We start from the raw sequence: 22,107 nt of genomic DNA on the forward strand, positions 1-22,107 counted from the left end.
ATCCCTCCAAGGCTCATTCTTGCAAGCCCAGGGGACTGCACCCTTCCCTGTTCACCACCACACATATCTTCATCTTGCCCGGGCCTGCTGTCTTGTGATGTTCTCAAAGTTCGGGGTCTGATCCTCATCTCTGCCTCAGGTCTTAGGCTTCTTGCGGGCAGGAGTCTTATTTTCTATTTTGTGCACATCCAATCTAGTGCCTAGATTTGGGTCATGTTCCATGAACACCTCATGGCCTTCACCAGCCTCTGCTGCCTGAAAGCAGCCTCATCGAACCCCTGCCCGCACCAGCCACTGTCTCTGCACTGTGAGAGCCATGACGATATATTTTGGCATGTCTCTTGTGCCAGGTTCATAGCTCCGTACACAATCAGCGTTCAGTAAGTATTTATCAAATAAGTAACTAAAAATGCGGCACTGCTTCTCATCCATTTTCATTACGTCACTTTATACACAAGGCTTGTCTCCTGCCTCCTCCTACTTGGTCTCCAGGTCCCCTGGGCTACGACGGCTGTGGCCTGACCAGATGTTCCAGGGTGTGCGCTACAACTTGGTCCTAAATGAAGCGTATTTGTCAATTTTGATCACAGAAAAATCTTTAGTTTCTACGATGCCTTATGGCTAAAGCAAGGGAAATACTTATAGCCAATGTCTCCACACATGACGTAGGGACATATCTTTTCCTTTTACCTACAGCTTAGCTCAGGGAGCATGGCAAACATTCAAAAGCTGTTGTTAATGAAGCTGGTAAATGAATAAATGAATCACCAATTAAAGCTGAAGGCATCTATTAGGTCTTAAGGCTAAGGGGGAAGAGTGAATGGCTCAAGACACACCCTCACTGCCTTGGGGATTCTATTCCATGGACAGGAAATGTTTCTTCTGAGACCAAAATGGATACATCCACAATGTGCCTTCCAATGCCCTGTCTCCCCCATCCCCGAGACCTGGAAAAATCACCTGCTTTTCACAGCATCCAGTGTTTTTCTAAAACTCCCAATTCATCGTATTTTATGTCAAAAGTCTTGAGTGCCAGTTTTCTTTATTGTACCTTCCTGTTTCTCACATATAGAAATTGAGTCCTGCCTCAGAAATATTTCTCTTCTGTTTTATTTTTTCCATGCTGCCACTACCCCTGCACACATGTGCACCCACACGAGCACATATTCTCACACACGCATGCTTGCACACACACTGCATTTACCACTCTATAGCCCCTGCAGGCACTTCCATGACAGGAACGAGTGAAGATCTCCAAACACTCAGATCCCAGCACGGATAGCAAGGTATTTCTTCATGAACATCCTTCAACTCCTCCAAGCTGACTTAGATTTTCCCTAGACTCCCACAAACCTTATTCATATCTTGGTAATACAGGACTGTTAGAAAACATTCTGAGCTATACTCTCTGTGTGTGTGTGTGTGTGTGTGTGTGTGTGTGTGTAGGGAGAGACAGAGAGAACAGCTGAATAATGAATCTTTTGAGGTTCAAGATCATGTCTTTTGTTATGACTACTTTGTGTCACTGTTACATTCACTTCTGTTGGTTTCATTGTTGTATTTCTCATAATATTGTTATTATATTACACCACAAAAAGTGAGCTTCCAATAACAGTTATGAAATCAGTTAATCAATACATGCTTTAATTACTTTCAACTCACCATATAAGCGCCAATGTTCCAACAAATTGGGTAGGAAACTAAGACCCTAGTATCCATCCCTAACAACTGTATGTATACAGCTAACAGTTATTGGAGAAACTCTGCTTTCCAGGCTTTTCTCCAAGGACTGGACATGGATTCACTTTCATTTCCTATGATACTATCTTTCCCTATGATACTCATGTCTTAAAGATGAGGAAACTGGGGCACAGAGGCACTGAGTAACTTGTCCGAGGTCAGAACTCTAGTAAATAATAGGATCAAAAGTCTTTCCTAGAATCAGTTTCTTCCCACCATATGGGGGACACATTTTTGTAAAGATCAGTTGTGGCCACTGTGGTGGCCGGTCTCCACGACGGTCCCCCGCAGTCCCTGCTTCCTCCATGTACTTTTGTGCAGGGACTTCCCACACCATCCCCATTCCTCTATGTGACTAACAGCAACAGCAGACATGCTGGGAGGTGACTTCCAAGATTAGGTGATAAAAATGACTGTGGCTTCCGTCTCAGACTCCCTCCTTTCCCCCAACCTTGAATCAGTCACTGCTCACTTTTGGGGAGCAATTTCCCTTTCTGTGCACAGTACCATGGAGAAGCCCATGTAATAGGGAAGTAAACATCTCTGGCCAACAGCTGTCAAGAAACTCAGGCCTGCCGGTGACCACATGAGTGAGCCTGGAAGTAGATTCTCCAGCCCCAGTGCACCCTTGAGATAACCGTGAATGCATCCCCACTGACAGCCTGACTGCCTCTCAGGAGAGACCGTGAAGCAGAACAATCCAGCCATGCCATTCCCAGATTCCTGCCCTCAGAATCGTGTGAGATCACACATGATTGTATCCAACTACTATGTTTCAGGATGATTTATTACACAGCAGTAGGTAACTAGTGCAATCATAGACCCAATCTAGTAAAATCATTAAAAGGGCATAAAAATGCATCCCGTGATATTTAGATCTGCAGTAAATCATCGAATGGACAGGCAGATAATATGATAGGCCTTGGTCGATAATCAGATTCATTTTGGGTCTTGGGCAAGAAACTGTAATTTTCTAGACTTGTGTCTATTATCTGTAAAATGAAGCAGTTTAAAAAGACCAACTCTACAATTACAGTGACTTTCCCAAATTGTGTAGCATCTAAGATTTGTCTCAAGGATGTGATCTCAGAATGAGATGAGAGGCATCGTATACCTGAGCCTCACTGGTTTCTTAATTATTTCAATGAAAATCCCAAAATCATGTCATGGTCCTTGACCTTCTCCTCCCATTTCTGCTGCACTTATCATAATAAGAAATAATAACTCGGCAATTTCCCAAATATGAAGGGCAAAACCAAATCTCTAAATAAGGTGGAAGGTTGAAACTTATAACACACACCACACACACACACAAACACACACATACGCGGCAGCAAGAAATAGAGTCATCACCTAGATCCAGACTTCAAGGCTCATTCCCTCTTCGTGACTTGAAATAAACTACTTATTTTAGGACTTAGCATCCCCTGTCAAGGAACTGCAAGAATATATTAAAATCCTGACACCAGGATAATGTAACAATGTACATCTCAACTCTAAAAATACTTAGGAGAGAGAATAATGAACTCGGCTAGCACTGAAGCCCGAGTGAGTGAGTTTGGAAGACATTAACATTCTCCAGCCCCCATCCTAAGCTGAGGTCTTTGTCAGCCTGTACTATTTATTTATTTATAACAGATACCTTGTCTGCTTCCATAAGGAGTTGGAGCAGACTTCTCCCGCATTTAGAGCATAGGCTGGGAACCAGTATGAGTCACACAACGACCTTCACCTGAACTCCGCAGTGAGCCACTCCAAGAAGCAGCGATGCAGCTCGGGTCTCAGCCGTCTGAGCTGAGTAGGATGTCTCCTGTCTCAGCCCCTTCTCTCTCCCCAGCTGTTTTCCAACCCAATGTCTGATGCCTTCCTAAGGGCCTGTCTAGAAACCTGGAAGAATGTCATCCTCTTGTACTTGAACACAGGCTATGTCTCATCACCCCTCCTATGCCAATCCAGAATACGACATCGCACCTTCTCTTTTTCCTTCTTTGTTACCCTCAAGGCTTAGGAAAGCTATTTTCATGGACATTTTTGTAGGCCCTTCACATTTTGCAAAGAATGTTTACCTGCCACTGTTGCATCTGAGATGCAGAAATTCTTAGCAGCAAATTTACTTCATTAAGCCTGGAAGATATTCTAAAATAGATGACCAATATAATAAGATACGACCCTTATTTTGTTTTTTAAATACCTAGGCCTTTTTCAGGATTCTGATTCTGATTTTTAAAAATTGCAAAATGTACTAGAGAAGGAGAAAAGAAGAGGAAGAGAAAAGGAAAAAGGTTTTGTAAGATTTTTTAATATTTATAGCCTCCCTATTTCAAAAAGCATTGTCAGTAGCATAATATTTTAATGCATCTAAATATTATATAATAGAACTTTTTTTTGCTTTCAAATGGATTTTTATTCCTAAAAGTAGACAAAAAAATTCAACATGATAGCCAGAAATGTATTATGTAAGTTCCTGATGCCCCAGCCACCACCCTTTGTGTATGCTTTGTTCCCAGAGTTGCCACCCAGGCCCCTTCCCTGCACCTGATTTGCCAAGGTGGGCAGTCCCCACACCTGACTGCCCAGGGCACAGAGCCCTCAACAGCCCCAGGCTTGCTCACCTTTTCTCCCTGGGGTCCTGCCACACCAGGAGGGCCAGGCCTGCCCTGGAGGAAAGAAAGAAAAGGCAGATTATGATGGGCACTAGGGATACAATAGTGGGGAGTTGGGGAGAAAGAAGTTGAAAGACAGCTCCCCGCTGTGGCTGGACTTTTCTTCAGAAGCCAAAGTCCCTTTAGACCTGACTTTCTGGACTGCGTTTATTGCTAGAAAGTTCTTCCTCAAATAACCTAAGCTCCCTACCTCCATGCTTTCTCATCTGCAGTTGCGCTGGTTCTGCAGCATGGATAACACATTCTGAGAAAACAAAGAACCCCTTCCTTAGGAATATGAGGGCCTGGGCAAGAGAAAGAAGAAGCACATAATCAGGACCTGCCCCGGCCCAGGGAGCACAGAAGGCAGAGTCTGGTGGAGTCGAAGGAAATCCTTAGAGCTGAGGACTGGTGAGGCACCAGGGAAGAGGGAAGGGCCACCCAGACTCTGGCCAGGAATAGTTAGGGCCACAGGGAAACCAAAGTCCCAGAGGGCTGGTACAGGGGACGCTGAAGACTTGTCCCTCCTGCTCTTCAATGTCCCCACTGGGAAGCCTTCCACGAGCTGCCAAGAGAATGCCTGAGCTTCTCCACCTCCTGCAGGAGCAGGGTGCGGGAGCAGCCCAGGAGCCACAGCACAGAGCACAGGGCAGTCGTCAGCCAGCGTCCTCACAGACCCCAGAGAGGGCCTGGAGGGCAGCTGCACAGTCAATCTCCGTCCATGGACAGAGGGCTTTGTATAGGAAAAGATCCTAAGGACACAGACATGCGCTCAAGGATGCACGCAAAGCACCCTCACTTCCTCTTTACTCTGAACAGCAAAGATCTGTAACCCCACTGCGCTGGCTTCCCCTGCACCCCGAGACCCTCGCCGGCCGCCCCACACCACCAGCGTTAGCTCTGTGTGCTATATTCACACCATAGACCATTAACTGGTCACTTGAGTCAGGCCTTTGGTGAATATTTTTTTAAATGGTTCCATGTTTATGATACAATGTTGAGGGAAGAAAAGCAAGATATAAAAAGTATGATTCCAATTTGTTACATGACAACAATAAATACAAATCCAGATATTTGTGGGAGATGGAATGAACTATAAGTTTAATTTATATTAATATAGTATCAGAATTAATATTTATTGTAATTCATTGACATCGGATATAATTAATGTATATATATTTATCTATGTTTTCATATTTATATAAATAAATATATTAATTGACATGTATGTTAAATTACACTATGCAACATAGCATTTGACTAATTGGCTTTAACACGAATGTATGATTTTAGGCTTTATTTCATTTGAATTTTAAATTTAAATATGTAAATGTAGTTTCTTTTGGAATAGATGATACGTTCACGTGGTTCGAAATTGAAGTGCATAAACATTTAAAGCCCCCTTCTGGGCTTTAAGCCGTAAGGTTATCATCGTCTTGTTTATTCTTCCAGAGACAGTCTCTGAAAGTCACAGATGCATTTTCCCCCACACCATTCTGAACACTTTTATTTTCCACTGAACCACGTCTTGCAGACCCCTCACATCAGTGCATCCAGAGTTTCTTCATGAATGTCCTCAGCCCCATAGCACTCTCTGTGTCAATGCCTCCTGATTTATTTAACTAGCTTTGTCCTGAGGAGCACTGGGGCTGTCTTGAATCTTTCCCTCTGGGGACAAGATGACAATGAGCGCTGCTTACACACATCACCTTGAAAACGTGCGCGTGGTCAGAGGCCTTTACATTATGATAACGCATCACCTTACCTGATGTAAAATGGATTTCAAGTGGTCTATGCACTGGGATCCCTCCAGCTCTGGGGTTCGCAGAGTCAACCTACGGCTACGCAGCTGGGGTCTGGTCCTAAGCCTCCTGCAGCCTCCAGCTGAGCAAGGAGTAGGCCCAGGTGCTGAGGCTCTGTGGAGCTTCATGTGGGGTCCAGTCATCCCCATCCTCTGACCACTGATGAAACCTAGCCCAACAGTGCCAGCACACACTTACCTGCTGTCCTGCATCCCCAGGCTTCCCGGGAAATCCATCCAGGCCTCGCTCTCCCTGGCAAAAGAAGGAAAATGGAGAAATAAAGAGCAGGTAAGTGACGATAGGCAGTGGCCCAGTGCACATCCCCGCAGTGACCATCATGGACAAGGAGGGCGGGGAGAAGGTGCCAAACGCACACGAGCACGCACGCACGCGCGTGCGCGCACACACACACATACACACACACAGCAGCCCTAGACAGGATTTGCACTGGAGGACAAGGAACATAGGTCAAAGGTCAGAACAACTGGAGTCATCTCTCTGCTTTTTACTTTTCGAATCTGTGGCCAAGAGATGGCCACGTGGCTTCTGTGAGCCACACAGTCTCTTCATCTCACGGTTTTTCATGGGGGTCAAACAAAGCCATGGGTGAGTGGGGTCTGTAATGCAGTTCATAAAATTGCAGGTGTATTTTATGCATCATTCATTTGTCCACGAAACATATGTGAACACGTACCATGTCCTCAGTGCTCAACATAGACGTCAGAGTGAACTGCTGGCTAGCGGTAAGCTGCCATCTGCACATTCATCTGTTTACCTTCAGACAGAGCTGACTGTCTTACTAGCCGTGGGATCGTGGGCAGTCATTTCACCTCTCTGAGAGTGTTTTGATTACTATGGGGATGATAATAACCCCTTCCTCAAAAGACATCTATGACTCTCAAAAAAAAAAAAAAAAAAGAAAAGAAAGAAAGAAAACAAAAGGCCAGGCGTAGTAGCTCACACCTGTAATCCCAGCACTTTGGGAGGCCGAGGCAAGCAGATCACCTGAGGTCAGGAGTTACAGACCAGCCTGGCCAACATGGTGAAATCCTATCTCTACTAAAAATACAAAAATTAGCCAGGTGTGGGGGCGCATGCCTGTAATCCCAGCTACTTGGGAGGCTGAGGCATGAGAATCGCTTGTACCTGGGAGACAGAGGCTACAGTGAGTCGAGATTGTGCCACTGCTCTCCAGCCTGGGTGACAGAGTGAGACTCTCTCCAAAAAAAAAAAAAAAAGATCCCTATGACCAAGTCCCCAGAGAGAATGCTCCTGCTGAGGACAGGTGAGGACAGGTGAGGACAGGTGAGGATAGGCGAGGATAGGCGAGGATAGGCGAAGATGGGTAGTGAGTAAGTGCTAGAGTCTTGCCCGAGCTGTGCCCTGATTTTCTTGAGCCAACTCCCAGGTGCTGGTGTGTTCAAGTCCTGGGCTAACTCAGGCCTGGTGTTCCCAGCTGGGGTCCTTCTTTCAGGTGGGCTGCAAGAACTCAGCTGGGCAGACACTCCAAACGGTGGGTTCAGACTTGTGTGAACGGTCTCCCACCCGCATCCCAGCAGCCACCACTGCCTTCTTCAGGCTCCTCAGACACGGCCACTTTGTTCCCGCTTCTGCCTTCACTGCCTCCTGTTCCCTCCACTGCCTCCTCTGTACCCTTCGGGACTCAGATTCAGTGTCCCCTCCTGACCTTTTAATCTAAATGAGAGGCTCTCTTCGGCTGCAGCATGGTCTCATTTTCTTCCCCCTCATCTCCCTTAATTCAATTTGCATCTATTATCCGTGCACACGCGCCTCCCCGCTCACACGAGGACAGGAAGTGCGTTCACTCTTTTCGTTCTTGCGCTCCCAGAGCCTCAGTGTGAGCCCTGCTGACATTTACTGAATGACTGGAAGATTATACATACAAATTCTGTTGAACTCTCCTTCGATTTCTTTGTAACCTCATTTCCCAAGTGGTGATTTCTTTGCTTCTTTTTCTGTTAAAGGTTGCTTCCTCTCTCAGGATGCTGTTTTTCTTCCAGAGGTTACAGATTCCCGGTTTTCTCCTCGGGGCTGCTGTGCTCACCGTGGGTGGCCGCCCGCTGGTGGACACTGATTCTATTCACTGCCGCTCTGGGGATGTCAGGGCAGGTGGAAGCTCCCGCGGGTGGCATGCAGAGGAAGGTTTTCTTCCTGTGTGGCTGCTCCCATCCCTCCCAGGGCTTGCTGACTACCTGCAGACTGGGTCTCTCCCTTCATCTGGAAACAAATACTGAGGCTTCCTACTGCCCAGGATAGGCAGGGAATGGGGCAGGGGCTGCCTGACTCTGCGTCTCCAAGCGCAGGAAACCAGTGAGTCATTGACGCCTGCCCCAGGGTCCCCCCATTCCCCATCCCCACTGATGTCCACTTGGGGGTGGCCCCGACCCTCTTTGGGCTCTGCAGTTCAGCTTGCAGGCCCCTGGCCTTGCATCTACGTAAACTTAATCCTACATGTTTTCTCTCTTTCAGAAATTATCTTAAAATTCCAGAACGTTGATGTATACATGTATTTCCAATCACAATTACACACTAATCTTTCAAAAAGGCTTTCCCGGTGGCTCATGCCTATAATCCCAGCACTTTGGGAGGCCGAGGCAGGCAAATCACCTGAGGTCAGGAGTTCAAGACCAGCCTGGCTAACATGGTGAAACCCCATCTCTACTAAAAAATACAAAAAAATTAGCCTGTAGTGCCCGCTACTCAGGAGGCAGGAGAATCGCTTAAACCTGAGAGGCAGAGGTTGCAGTGAGCCGAGATCATGCCACTGCTCTCCAGCCTGGGCGACAGAGTGAGACTCTGTCTCAAAACAAAATAAAAATAATAAAAATAAAAAGTCTTTCCATCACATGACACTTCGGGCCAATGGTGAGAGGAGCTGCCTGGATTTCGTCTCTGCCAAGTGATTCCACATCTGTCATTATATCATCTTCTTCAAACTCTGTGAGGTTGGCGGGCCCAAGCACCAACAAGAGATGAAGAAACTGAGGCCCGAGGAGGTGAAGCCACTTCACCCCAGCTGCGTGTGCTGGCACTGGCGCCAGAACGGGCCCCCCAGTCCTTTCATCTGTGGTTTCTTTCTACTGCCTCGGAGCGGGAGGGTCAGAGCAGAGTCCCTGAAGGAGCAGGCAGGGTTCCCGCTGTGGGGCCCGGGCTGGTGAGTGGACAAGGGTCTCCAAGCCCACGGACTCTCACCCACTACCTCTAGATGAGGAAACTGGTAGCCCTAGGGTGCATCTTGTCCAAGGGTACATAGAAACTTAGTGGTGGCACCAGGACTCAAATCGAGGTCTCCTGATTTCCAGTCCTGAGCATGCTTCCTTGCAACAGGCCACCCTACTGAAGATCACTGTAAAGAACATGGCTGTTCTTTGGTCAAGGAATAGGCTGGGGCAGACATCTGGGCCTGAGTGACTCAGTGAGTTCGGAATGCAGGCACACAATTCCATGTATATTGGAAACACAGCTATGGAGTCACAACATGGGAAGGCCATTCCTTGGCCCTAGGCCGCTACTGTCTGTAAAAGGTATAATTGCCCTGTTGACACTGTGCAGGTGCAGTCACATCCAGAGAAAGAGAGAGAGCCAAAGCTGTCTGTCTTGCAGACAGAGAGGAGAGAGCCAGGACACAGCTCAGCTTGCTTGTGCCCAGAGAGAGAAAGAGTGAAGCTGCCGACCCTGAAGGCAGGGAGAGCCGGCTGCACAGCTGTGTGTCCTCTCAGCAGAGAGGAGCCAAAGGGCTAAGCAGCCGAGACAGAGCAGACAGTGTGTGAGTGAGCTGCTGACGGGAGAGCAGCATAAGAGAGCTAGTGTGAGTGAGCTGCTGATGGGAGAGCTGCTGAGAAGAACCACATTTCACCTGCCTATGGCCTGAGTGTTCTTGCAGCTATCTGCTCATCCATCCACTCCCCTCGGACCTCAGCATGGGCTGGACCCTAACCCCGAGCGTGACATTTGGCATAGCCGTGGACCTGACAATCACCCTGGAACCTGGCTCTCCCACAGGCCTCAGAGCAAGGCCAAGTGTGCCTGTTGCCCAAGTCCCTGTTTCTTACTTCCTTGCACTTGTGCACCAAGATGAGTGGAGTCTGGAGCCAAAACTTCCTCTCACTGCAGCCTGGGACAGCTGCAGGTGCACAGAGAGGGCCTGGCTGGACCTGGTGGTGGCAGTCTGCACTGCTGGGCGGCACATGACAGAGGAGCCAGGCGGACATGGCTGCAGGCCTGATGGATGGGTGGTCATTAGCAGGGGCAAGAGGAATGAGAGCGGATACATGGGGGAAAGAAATAAGTGAGAAAGAGAAGAGTGGGGGTGGGGGAGAGACAGAGGAAGACAGAGAGAGACAGAGACAGATATAGAGACACAGAGAGACAGAGACTGAGTTAACAGAAAAACAAAGAAAAAGAGATGCAACAGACAGAGGGAAGGAGAGACAGAAAAAGACAGAGACAGACAGGAAAGAGACAAAGAGACACAGACAGAGAAGCAGAGGGACAGTTCAGACAAGCACAGACAGAGACAGACGCAGAGAGACCGAGAGAGACAGGACAGAAGAGAGAGTTTGAGAGACACACACAGACAGGGACAGGGAGAGAGACAGAAGACGTGGCACTCAGAGTGCCGTCTCAAGCTGAAATGCCCACCATAGCATCTGGGACAGGTAGTGGAACCATGCCATAGTGTGGGCCCATCCTGAGGCCATACTGGGGCACCCATGTACCCTGCAGGCCCTCCACTCAGACTTTCTGCTGTTGCATGGGTTTGCTGGCTTTGCTAGCACTGCACTGGCTACACAAACGCAGCTAAGTGAAGGCTTCGGCTCCTGCAGACTGAGAGTGAGATCCCAGGCTCCCAGGGGGAGGGGGCGTGGGTGGTGGTTAACCGCACGACTCAGACCCAAACCCTGGCTCTCCCACGTTCCAGTTGTGTGACCTTGGACCAGTTCCTTAGCAGCTCTGTCACTCAGTTTCTACAAATAAGCAGCATAATATTAATATTTACCCAGTAAAGCTGCTGTGAGGACCACATGAGCTCATCTACGTGACATGCTGACAACACTGCCTGGCATGCGGAAGGTGTGCATTAAAAATCAGTGAAGCCAAACAAAGGCTGACTGTGTGGAATGGACTTGGGGTAGGGGAAAGAAAGACCAAAAAATCATTTGGAAGGGACCAGCAACAGGGGAACAGCAGAGGGGTGAAGGGACAGGTGCTGGGGACATAAGGGCCTGGAGAGCACTGAGTGAGGAGTAGCCAGACCTGGATTCTAATCCTGACTCTGTCTGTTGCCACCTGGAGAGAGGCTGCCCCTCTCTGGGGCTCCAGTTCCCCACCAGGATGAGATAACAAAACACAAAAGCAAAAAGGCAGCTGTTTTATGAGAACTCTACTCTGATTCTCATATCCGGAATCCATAGAGAAATGTAAGCTCATGCAAATGAAAGAGGACTGGACCTCTGCTCTGAGAACCAAGTGCTGAAACAGGCACTACCTCATTTGTCATTTCAAGCAGTCGTATGGGATATCATTCCCATTTTCACGACAGAAAACCGAGCCTCCACACAGTGCACCATCCTGGCTGCAAAGCCCACAGAGCCTCTCCGGGCCAAGGCCGCTTCCTGCGGTTCTGAGTTGCTGACAGCAGAGGGCGCTCCCACTCCACTGAAAGCAGCAAACCACGGGCTGCCCTGCCTGACCACTCTGAGACTTCGCTGCTGATTGGCACATTCAGTGCGGGAGGAAGACACGTGGTGTCTTTCTTCTCCTTCTCCCTCACATACAATAAACCATTCATATAACATGGGTGCCAGAACTGAGTTAACGTACTGCGTGTTTTCCCCAGAAATCAGCTGCAACCCTTTCGTGCTTTCAATGAGCAGGATGGCCCAGGTGTCCCTGTGGTACTTCATGCAGAGAGAGCCTCAGTCCACCCTGCATAAATCCTCCCCACAGCCTCGTGGCCCTCCACCTCCGCCCTCGATCCAATCCACTGCCTCCCCCATTGTCAAAGTGGTCTCCCCGTAATCCGTTTCTGGACATCCCTCCTTTCCCAGCCCCCCATGGTTCCCAAGGCCTGCAGGATGCACCCGCCTCCTCAGCCTGGCAGTGTGGGACCCTCTACATCTGTCTTGCTCACTCTCAGCCACAGCAGCAGTTGCCCGGCACTGTTCACTGTCACTGAAGCACACTCTTGTCCAAGCCCGCCCCTGGCTTGGCCACAGGATCGCCTCTTTCTAGAAAGTCCACCTTCCATTCTCCTCTCTGCCAACCAACATCTGGAGGCAGCAGAGGGTGGGGGAAGGGCGTGCGCTCTGGGAGAGACATGTGGGTGCTGCTCTGTCCTGTGCTTTGACAAGAACTCAAACCCCTAGCAATCACAATGGACTCGTTCATTAAATAGGAATATGTAAAGTACCCTTCATTTGTTGTTTTTTGGTTCAAATTTGTGAGATAACATAGGTGAAATTCTTTACCCATGGTAAACAATGCCATTATGGCCCAGGCACGGTGGCTCACGCCTGTAATCCCAGCACTTTGGGAGGTTGAGGTGGGTAGATCACGAGGTCAGGAGTTTGAGACCAGCCTGGCCAACATAGTGAAACCCTGTCTCTACTAAAAATACAAAAAAATTAGCTGGGCCTGCTGGTGGGCACCTGAAGTCCCAGCTACTCTGCAGGCTGAGGCAGGAGAATTGCTTGAACCCGGGAGGCAGAGGTTTCAGTGAGCTGAGATCGCACCATTGCACTCCAGCCTGGGCAACAGAGTGAGACTCCGTCTCAAGAAAAAAAAAAAAAAAAGAGGAAGCCATTACAACACAATTCAGAGGCTACCTCCCCACGAAGACTCTTCTGTCTCCTGTCTCTCCAGCCCCCTCCAGAAGTGGCTTCTCTTTCTTCTGGAATTCAGTTTCCATCTCATCTCTTCCTCTCTCCTGACACGTAGGCTCTCCTTGTCCTATACTTTGCAAATCTTACCCTCCCCTCTAGGTAGTGAGTTTAAGAGTCAAGGCCTGGATCTGATTTGTCTTCTACCCCCTGCAGGGCCTGGCATACAATGATGCTCATGACATGAACAGATGCAGGCACTGTACGGACTGACGTGAACTCAACAGTTCAACAGTGAGCTCCCTGCTGTACTCAGATCACATAATGTGGCCTCAGGAGAGGAAGATGAATGAAACACATAAGTCTTCAGGCAGCTCCCACCCACCCAATTATGTTACTGTGCTCACCCAACAAAAGAATCCATGCCTTCACCCTGTGGTCTCCTTGGGAAGGGGAAAGATGGCATCTTAGGAGCTGAGAGCCACCTAGGCTGCCCCCACTCAGACACCTCCAAGCTAATGATGGCCATTCCCAGGGACTTCCACCCAAAGGGCTGCCTGACCTCCCAGTGGGGACTCCACCACCACCCTATTCTAGGAAAAGCACATCCTAAGGTACCTCGGGATGAGTCCTGGAGCTACCCATGGACTTGGCACCTAAGATCTCAAGCTGCCAAGTGGCTGCTCCATAAAGGCAACTGTGTGAAGATGAATGTGGGCATCTCTAGGCACCCAGCACACAGCGGGTACCCAGCAAATACTTATCACAGTCACACCTAGTGTGTGACACTGCCAACCCCTCAAGAGCAACACAAATTGGGGGTGAGACTTACTGATGACTTTTTATAAGGCTGAGTTGGGAGCGCAGATGGAAAAGACAGAGGTGCCCATGTCTGCAGGGTGGATTGCGGCTTTGGTTCCTTCAAAACACCAACTCCCTTTTGTTAATTGCTTAGGGAGCTTCTACCAGGTGCCAAGCCCTGCGCTTGCTCTCATAACTCATCAGATCCTTAGAGCCACTAACTGGGAGAAGCATCACCATCCACCCCTCAATGTCAAATACGGACATGGAGGCCAGCAAGGTCCAAAGCTTATCTAAGGTACCTGCACTGGTGGAGGCCCAGCCAGGGGGAGAGCCTAGTTCCTCTGATTTCAAGGCTGGTGCTCTTCCCATTTTGAGGCCCCCCCTTTGCTCTGAGCCAGGGCAGGACACCTGGGGAGCCTCAGGACTGGAATGTTTACAGTCACCCTACATTGTCTGGGGGACACGGTTTTCTAGATGGAAACAGGACCCTCAATGCCCAGTGCTTGGCCCTTTTCATGAGTAGACTCCTCTCTGTGCCTGGCTGGATTCACCTTACAATTTCCTGGACAGCCCACCTGGGCTCTGCCACCTGGACCTACTCATGCCTCCAAATCCTTCAGTCACTGCACTGTGCCAGCAGAGACATGATCTGGAAAACCCCCAAATGAAGGGCTGTCTCCCCGCTTTACAGAGAACGCCCTGCCCTGGGTTCTGTTAGAGGTGGCCTCAGTGCTGGACGATGGTGGTTGTCTCTGTTAAGGCAGGGCTGAGACACTGTCCCACCCCATGCCGGGCAAGGCCAGGCAGCTGGAACGGCTTTTTCCAAGGCAAGATGGAAACCTACTTGCTGATGTAAGAAATCAGAGAGGTTCCTGAGAAAATAAACTGTAAGCACCCACCCATAGGAGAGCTGAAAAGGGGCATTCAGCATCATGCAACTCAGGCTCTTCCTTGGATGGGTGGGGAAACAGAGGCACAGAGCGGAGCCAGCTCTTCTGTGAGTCACCTGCACATCAGCAAGGGAGTCGGAGCCAGCGCAAAGCTGACCTTCAGAGCTGCGGGCTCATCCTCACCGCTTCTCGGTGTCTGCTTTCCTTTCTCCCTGTCCTCAAACAACATATATAAAGCACATGCTGCCCAGAACCTTTCTAAGCCTTCTGTAAATATTAACTCACGGAATCCTCATCATATCCTTACGAAGCAGATAAAATTACTCTCTGCAGTGAAGAAACCTGGGACTTGGAGGTTAAATAATGCTGCACAGGTCACACTGCTCGCAGAGCCCCGAGCTGGAATTCAAATGCAGGCTCCAGGATCACAGTGCAGGGTTGCTCCAGCCGTGGCTGCGTCAGCTGGTGCAGGCTGCAGGGACTCAGGGGCTGATGGGGGCATGGCTGAGGTTACTCCCTGCACCTCACCAGCGGGTGGTCCTCCCTTCCTGAGTATACCCCAAAGGAGCCTCCTGCAGCAGGTAGAACTATGGCCCGACCAGAAAGGAGACAGTCTAGGGGAAACACGCCAGCATTCTACATTTCTGGTGAAACTTCAGGCTTGGTAAGCCACAGATGGGAAGGCCCAAACCGGGAATGAGGAGTTTCTGGATCCTGCTGGCTTTCTAACAGGCCACAGGGCGTCAAGAAACACATGGCCTCTAGGCTCAGTTTCCCCCGCTTTACAATCAGGAGTGCTCCCCCGGCTTCTCTACAACCCTTTCCAAGTCTGATAACTTAGGATTTTGATAGAACTGCGGTGTTTCTTGACTGAACAAAAGTCTTAAAGCAAGACTCTAAAAGCTTGCTGGAAAAAGGTCTAACGCTCCATGGAAAAAAGCCTATTGCTTCCAAACAGTGTTTTGGCAAGAATAAAACACTGAGTGTGTACAGACTGAATCTCTCTTGAAGCAAGTGGGAAAAAGAAATAAATGTTTGTGAATGTGTCGGTTATGGACCGGACACTGTTCCTGTTATCCACCTTCCAACCGGCTTCGGAGAAGACATTAATATTTCCATCCTGCAAGTGAGAAAACTGAGGCTCCAGTAGCTGCAGCAGCTGTCCCAGTGGCAGACCTGGTCCCCCAGGGCCTGCGGAGAGCTCTTCGTTTCTCTGGGAAAGCCGACTGCGCCGCACCTTAGAAGCTCACCCGAAGCCCCCAAAGCCTTCAGGAAGCGCGGGGATCATTGTTCCAGTGGAGATGGTTCCTGCTCTGGACCCTTGGTGAGCGTTTTCTCCCTGTGACGTTTCCTGGCTAACGTACCATGGTCCAGGCAGCTTCCTGTTGGCCGTCTCATCCACTCCCAGGGCTTCGACCAAGCCTGAGCGTGGAGGACATGCTGTAAACCCATCTGTACATCGCCAAAAAGTCCCAGTCCACACCTGTGGGTGAAGGCACTCTGCACACTGAGTTCGATCTTGGTTCCTGCATCGTCTCTCACCTGGGCCCAGTGCTCACACGTGTGTCCACAGAGGACTGGCCACAGACCGCGCTGCAGGTACCAGCTCAGGCAGGGAAGACCCAGAGGTGAATAAGGTGCCTTATGTTAAAAATCCAAGGGTCGGCCGGGCGCGGTGACTAATGCCTGTAATCCCAGCACTTTGGGAGGCCGAGGCGGGTGGATCATGAGGTCAGGAGATCGAGACCATCCTGGCTAACATGGTGAAACCCCATCTCTACTAACAATACAAAAAATTAGCCGGGCGAGGTGGCGAGCGCCTGTAGTCCCAGGTACTCAGGAGGCTGAGGCAGGAAAATGGCGTGAACCTGGGAGGCGGAGCTTGCAGTGAGCAGAGATCACGCAACTGCACTCCAGCCTGGGCGACAGAGCAAGACTCTGTCACACACACACATACACAAAAAAAAAGAAAAAAAAAATCCAAGGGTCTACATATGTGCGTGGGGGTGGGTGGCTGAAAGGCAAACAAATACCATGTGGGCGACCAAGGTCATCAGCTGAAGAGGGTAGGGGTTCTAACAGCACAGGTCCAGGGAAACCCAGGAAGACTTCTGAGGGAGAGAAAAACATTTTTATACCAATCTTTGTGGCTGGATGGCTGGGTGGGTGGGCACCTGACTGAAGCAATGAATAGAATACAGGAACGGGTACATCCATTCACCTTTTCACACATTTCTAATCACACTGTAGGTTTCTTAGGTCAGAGATTATGCTTGTAGTTTTTGGATTCTTTATGGTACATTGAAGAAAATAGTACTTAAAACATAGTTTTATTAGCCAGGCATGGTGGTGCGTGCCTGTAGTCCCAGCTACTCGGGAGAGGCTGAGGCAGGAGAATTGCTTGGACCCGGGAGGTGGAGGTTGCAGTGCACCGAGATCACACCACTGACTCCAGCCTGGGCAACAGAGTGACACTCCGTCTCAGAAAAAATAAAATAAAATAAAAAACACCAACAGAAAACCCATAGTTTTGGATTTCTTCAGAACGTCTTCAATGTTTCTTCATGAGGCAGAGGGCACTGAGCGCTGCGAGGCACCTCTGCAAAGCCCCGGCGCTGCGTGTGGCCTGGCTGCAGACACTGAGGCTGGGGACAGGCCCCCCAGTTGAAAAATATATATTCTTTAAAAAACAGACAAACAAAACAAACAAACAAAAAACATTCTTTTTGCACTTCAGATGAGTGCTGTGTGACTTACACCCACTTTCCTGGACTGCTGGCTCATGGAACAGCAAACCCAGATGAGGTAAACAAGCCCCAGGAGGAGAACCACCACAGGCCCCCGAGTGACCTTCCCCTGACAGGCTCGGCCCAGCCCAGGACTCAGACAAGTGGAGAAGCCACCACCTTCTGCCTGGGGAGCGCTTTCCCAGGCCGATCCCGGCTTCTGGCTGCCCCCCGAGGCACCACACTGGTACTGGATCTGGTTCTGATGACCAAGGCACTAGGGGTCTTTGGCCTCCAAATCCCCTTCAAATACGGCTGTCTCTTGTCTTGACACGACCTGGCTCTGCCTGTGCTCCTGTCCTTTGGGTGGGTCCCATCCTTGGATTCATCCATTGTCCTTACAGGGGATCTAGCCGTAGGACATGTGATTTGAAGGAGTCATCTCTTATTCATTTATTGATTTGGCAAATGCATATCAAAGGCACCTCTGCCCCCGCTCGACAGTAAAGCACTGCACACCTGCAGCCATGTGTTGGGTTGACTTCGTAAATATCCGCCATGTGTTGGCAAGTGTTGCCTGCTAAACTCTTGGGACTCTGATGGAGGGCCTGCACCAGGCACTCTGTGGGCGCTGAGGGAAGACAGCCTGTTTCAGACTCCAGGCCAGGGTCAGGCTCCACCTCTGACTGCACCCTCAGGTGACAGCCAGCGTGTGACCCCCACATGTCTGGGGCCTTCTGCCCGAATCGCTGCCGAGCTGCACACTTCGGATGTGAGTCTCAAGCTTCCTCTGGCTTCTACAGCCCAGCCCTGCTGTGGGGCAGTTCCTCAAACTCCACTCTCTGCTACACAGGGATTGAAAGAAGACCCCTGCTCCCTTGAGCAACAGAGCTGCAGAGCAACCCACGCGCCTGTGTGCCCAGAGCCTCAGTTACTCCAAATGCCACTTTTATGTCTTCACCATGTGAGGGAGGGAGCAGAGGGTCCACAGAGAGAGCTGACCGGCAAACAAATCTACGGAAACATGTGAAAGCTCTCGAAAGAGGTAAGGGTTTTGCTTATTAAAGTTAAAAATGATTAAAATTTAATATACAAACAAACAAAAATCATGTTTGGGAGCCTGCGTTGGGGAACAAGGCCAGTCCCTGCCTCCCTGAATGAAAAAGGACCTTTTGGAAAGCAATGTGAGCGAGCCACAGACAGGTTCATTGGCTTTGACCAGTAATTTCACTTCTGGGAAAGCAGCCTAAGGAAATAATCATAAATATGAAAATAAATAAACAAAGCTATAAGCTTTAAAATGCCAAAGCATTCTGTTTTTCTTTTTTTTCTGAGACAGAGTCCTGCTCTGTCCCCCAGGCTGGAGTGCAGCGGCACAATCTCGGCTCACTGCAACCTCCGCCTCCCGAGTTCAAGCGATTCTCCTGCTTCAGCCTCCTGAGTAGCTGGGACTACAGGTGCCCACCACCAAGCTCAGCTAATGTTTGTTATTTTTAGTAGAGACGGGGTTTCACCGTGTTAAGCCAGGGTGGTCTCGATCTCCTGACCTCATGATCCGCCTGCCTCGGCCTCCCAAAGTGCTGGGATTACAGGCGTGAGCCACCGCGCCCGGCAGCATTCTTTTTGAAAGTGAAAAACTGGAAACAATTGTGAATGATCAATACCAGGGGAATGGGTACCTGAATTATGGTTTATTCACTTAATGGAATGCTGTGCAGTCATTTATAACAAACTCTAAAAACTCTACAGCAGCATGGAGAAAACACTGCATGTCGGAACAGAAAACAGGAGGCAGCATGGGATACAGGATGATGTGGCTGTGGAGGGAGGCAGCATGGAATACAGGATGATGTGGCTGTGGAGGGACACTCCCCATGCGTAGGAATTCCCACCGGAGGCCGGGCGCGGTGGCTCACGCCTGTAATCCCAGCACTTTGGGAGGCCGAGGTGGGCGGATCATGAAGTCAGGAGATCGAGACCATCCTGACTAACACAGTGAAACCCCGTCTCTACTAAAAATACAAAAAATTAGCTGGGCGAGGTGGCAGGCGCCTGTAGTCCCAGTTACTTGGGAGGCTGAGGCAGGAGAATGGTGTAAACCCGAACCCGGGAGGCGGAGCTGGCAGTGAGCTGAGATCGCGCCACCGCACTCCAGCCTGGGTGACAGAGCGAGACTCCGTCTCAAAAAAAAAAAAAAAAAAAAAAGAATTCCCACAGGAAATATGCCTACGTGCCCACTGTAGTTGTGTCAGGATGGCAGGATCACAGGCTGTTTCACTATTTTTCAAATATCTTAAACGTAAATTAAGGGTGAAGAACAAGTTCCTGTGGAACTAGAGAGTCACATAGTGCAGGACAACCCCTGCATGGGGCAGACCCCGACAAAGCATCTCAGACATGGGTTAGGTGAGAGGGCCTAGCCCCAGCTCTTGGGACACGTTGCTCCAGATCGTAAGGAACTCAATGAATGGGCCCGGGAAGAGAAACTGAAAATTCAGCAGCAGCCGCGGTTTGGGAAGGTGGAGCTGGGTGGGAGTTGCCGCGCTTGGGCAGCCACCCCTGCCACCCCACAGGGGAACCTTGAACCATCAGCGATGCCAACACATGTGGCGGAATCCAATCAGAGGTCTCTTCCACCGTTACCTGGCAGCAGTCACTAAGGAGCCTCCACCTGGGCCTCCTCAGACGTGTCGGTTGCATGGCAATCTGCATCTAAGAGCCCGAGTGTGGGCCAGTTCACATTTGGTGACTGTGGCTCAAATGCAGGTCACCAATGTCACTCCTGTCACCACTCATTCTCCCATTTGTTTGAGAGCCAGGGTAACTGAGGAGCAGAGAAGTTATGTAACTTGCCAAGTAAGATAGGAGTCCTATGAGGCAGCAACTGGGACTTCGGAGTCCAATCCAGGGCTCTCTTAAAACCTGTCTGGTCTGGAAACCCTAAACTCCGCCTTGGTGCAGAGGATGACAATGCCTGCAGGTACTGAGACCACAGCCTTCCCGGCACAAGTTACATTCAGGGTAGGAAAGTACCACTGTCTGCAGCAGCCCTCGCCTGCCACATGCACACACACACGCAAACATATATGTACACACATGTGCACACATGCACACACAAATGTGTACACACACACACAAGCATACACAGAGCAGATGGTCTCATGCACCCTCTCTTCTATGGAAAGCTGTATTGATCAATGAGAGCAGACTATAATACCTTTTCTCCTCGAGTTCCCTTTTCACCTCGTTCTCCTTGGAGGCCCTGGGGGAAAAAGAAAGAGCAGTGACCAAACATCTTAATCTGACTTCTCTGTGCTCACCATGGGGGTGTCCATGGAGTAACTGCCTGGCAGCTTCCAGCCCAGGGTGGCAGGGATGGTGATGGTGAGGACCCTGTCTCCCTGTGTAGTCTAAGGCCACAAAGCAGCTGCTGTGTGGTCTGGCTCTAGGCAGCAGAGGCAGGCCACTTCCAGAGTATGACATGAGTTCCTGGGCTTGTCCCTTGGCTTAGGCTATCTAGGTCCTCATAGCCATAGATTGGGACATAGCCTGGCTCCTGAACTCAAGTGGCCAAGGACAGAAATGTGGCTTCAAAGTCAGTTCCCCCCACCACACTATGCCTATGATGCCGCAGGACCATGGCTCCCAGGAAGGGTCCCAACGTTGAATCAGAGAATGGCTCCTTGAAGCCAATCACCCCTCCTCCCTCGGGGATAGGGTCACTGTCTGTCCCCACTGCTCATCCTGCCTTTGTCTAGAGCAGCACCCAGACCTTGTGCTGTGGACTCCCTGCCCCTCTGTGTACAGACTAGGTGGGAATGTCAGCCAGGATGTGGGTTTCTCTGAGTGCAGGATCCAAAACATGATCCCCCTGCTTCCCCCAACTCCATCGTCCATCGTCACTGGATCCTCTTACCACATTGTACTTTATTGACAGTACTCAGCCCTGGACGCTGCGTTTTCTGCCTCCCCCAGGTAGAATGTAAGCCCCACCAGGGCAGTTCCTTCAATATGATATCCCCAGAGTCTAGAACAGAGCCTGTCACTTGGTAGGCACTAATACACATTTGTTGAATGACTAACTGACCCAGTGAGTGACTGTGACGATCCCTCGTTTAGCACAGGAATCTGGTAGGGCTTGTGTCTGAAGGCTACTGCCCTACTCTGAGAAGCAGAAGGCTCAGTAGTGCATGTGCCTGCTCTTCCCACGTGCACAGATTACACCGTGAGGCACTGGGGCCACCCACATGAGCTGACGAAAGCACAGCTCCTCCCTGGGCAGCAGCCTGCAGGCCAGGCAATGGTACAAGGCAGGCACCTGCCGGATGAGCAGGAATGTATCCTATGTAACTATGTGAGCTCCTTGTGGGCTCCACTCCCTTTTCTCTCCTTTCTTGGAAAAGAGACCCTGGGGCGTTCTATGGAAAAGATGGTAGAGATAGCAGGTGCCACCCAGGCCTCCTTGTTGATATCAGGAATGATACACACATCTTTGACCTAGAGAGGGTACAGGGCCAAGGCCACAAGATGCTGTCCTAAAGAGTAGAGCATCTGCAGGGCCATCCAGACCTACAGGGTGAGTGAACATCCTTGCTGTTTTAATTTCATCTAAATATTTTGGTCACACACACAGAGATCAGAGGTTTTCAATGTCTCCCTGG

The 22,107-nt window shown here is 49.9% G+C and overlaps 1 protein-coding gene across 1 annotated transcript in view; it reads right to left on the reverse strand.

The window, feature by feature from the left end:
• The window catches only part of COL22A1 (collagen type XXII alpha 1 chain), a 297,548-nt gene that overhangs the window by 166,907 nt on the left and 108,534 nt on the right, over window positions 1–22,107 (reverse strand). The window contains exons 15-17 of the mRNA XM_025394525.1: window positions 20,664–20,708; window positions 6,383–6,436; window positions 4,353–4,397 (exon numbers count right to left, since the gene is read on the reverse strand). Of these exons, the coding sequence (XP_025250310.1) occupies window positions 4,353–4,397; window positions 6,383–6,436; window positions 20,664–20,708 (144 nt within the window). The remainder of the gene's footprint in view (window positions 1–4,352; window positions 4,398–6,382; window positions 6,437–20,663; window positions 20,709–22,107) is intronic.

The sequence above is a fragment of the Theropithecus gelada genome, chromosome 8 (genome assembly GCF_003255815.1).
Source record: "Theropithecus gelada isolate Dixy chromosome 8, Tgel_1.0, whole genome shotgun sequence".
Classification (NCBI taxonomy): domain Eukaryota; kingdom Metazoa; phylum Chordata; class Mammalia; order Primates; family Cercopithecidae; genus Theropithecus; species Theropithecus gelada.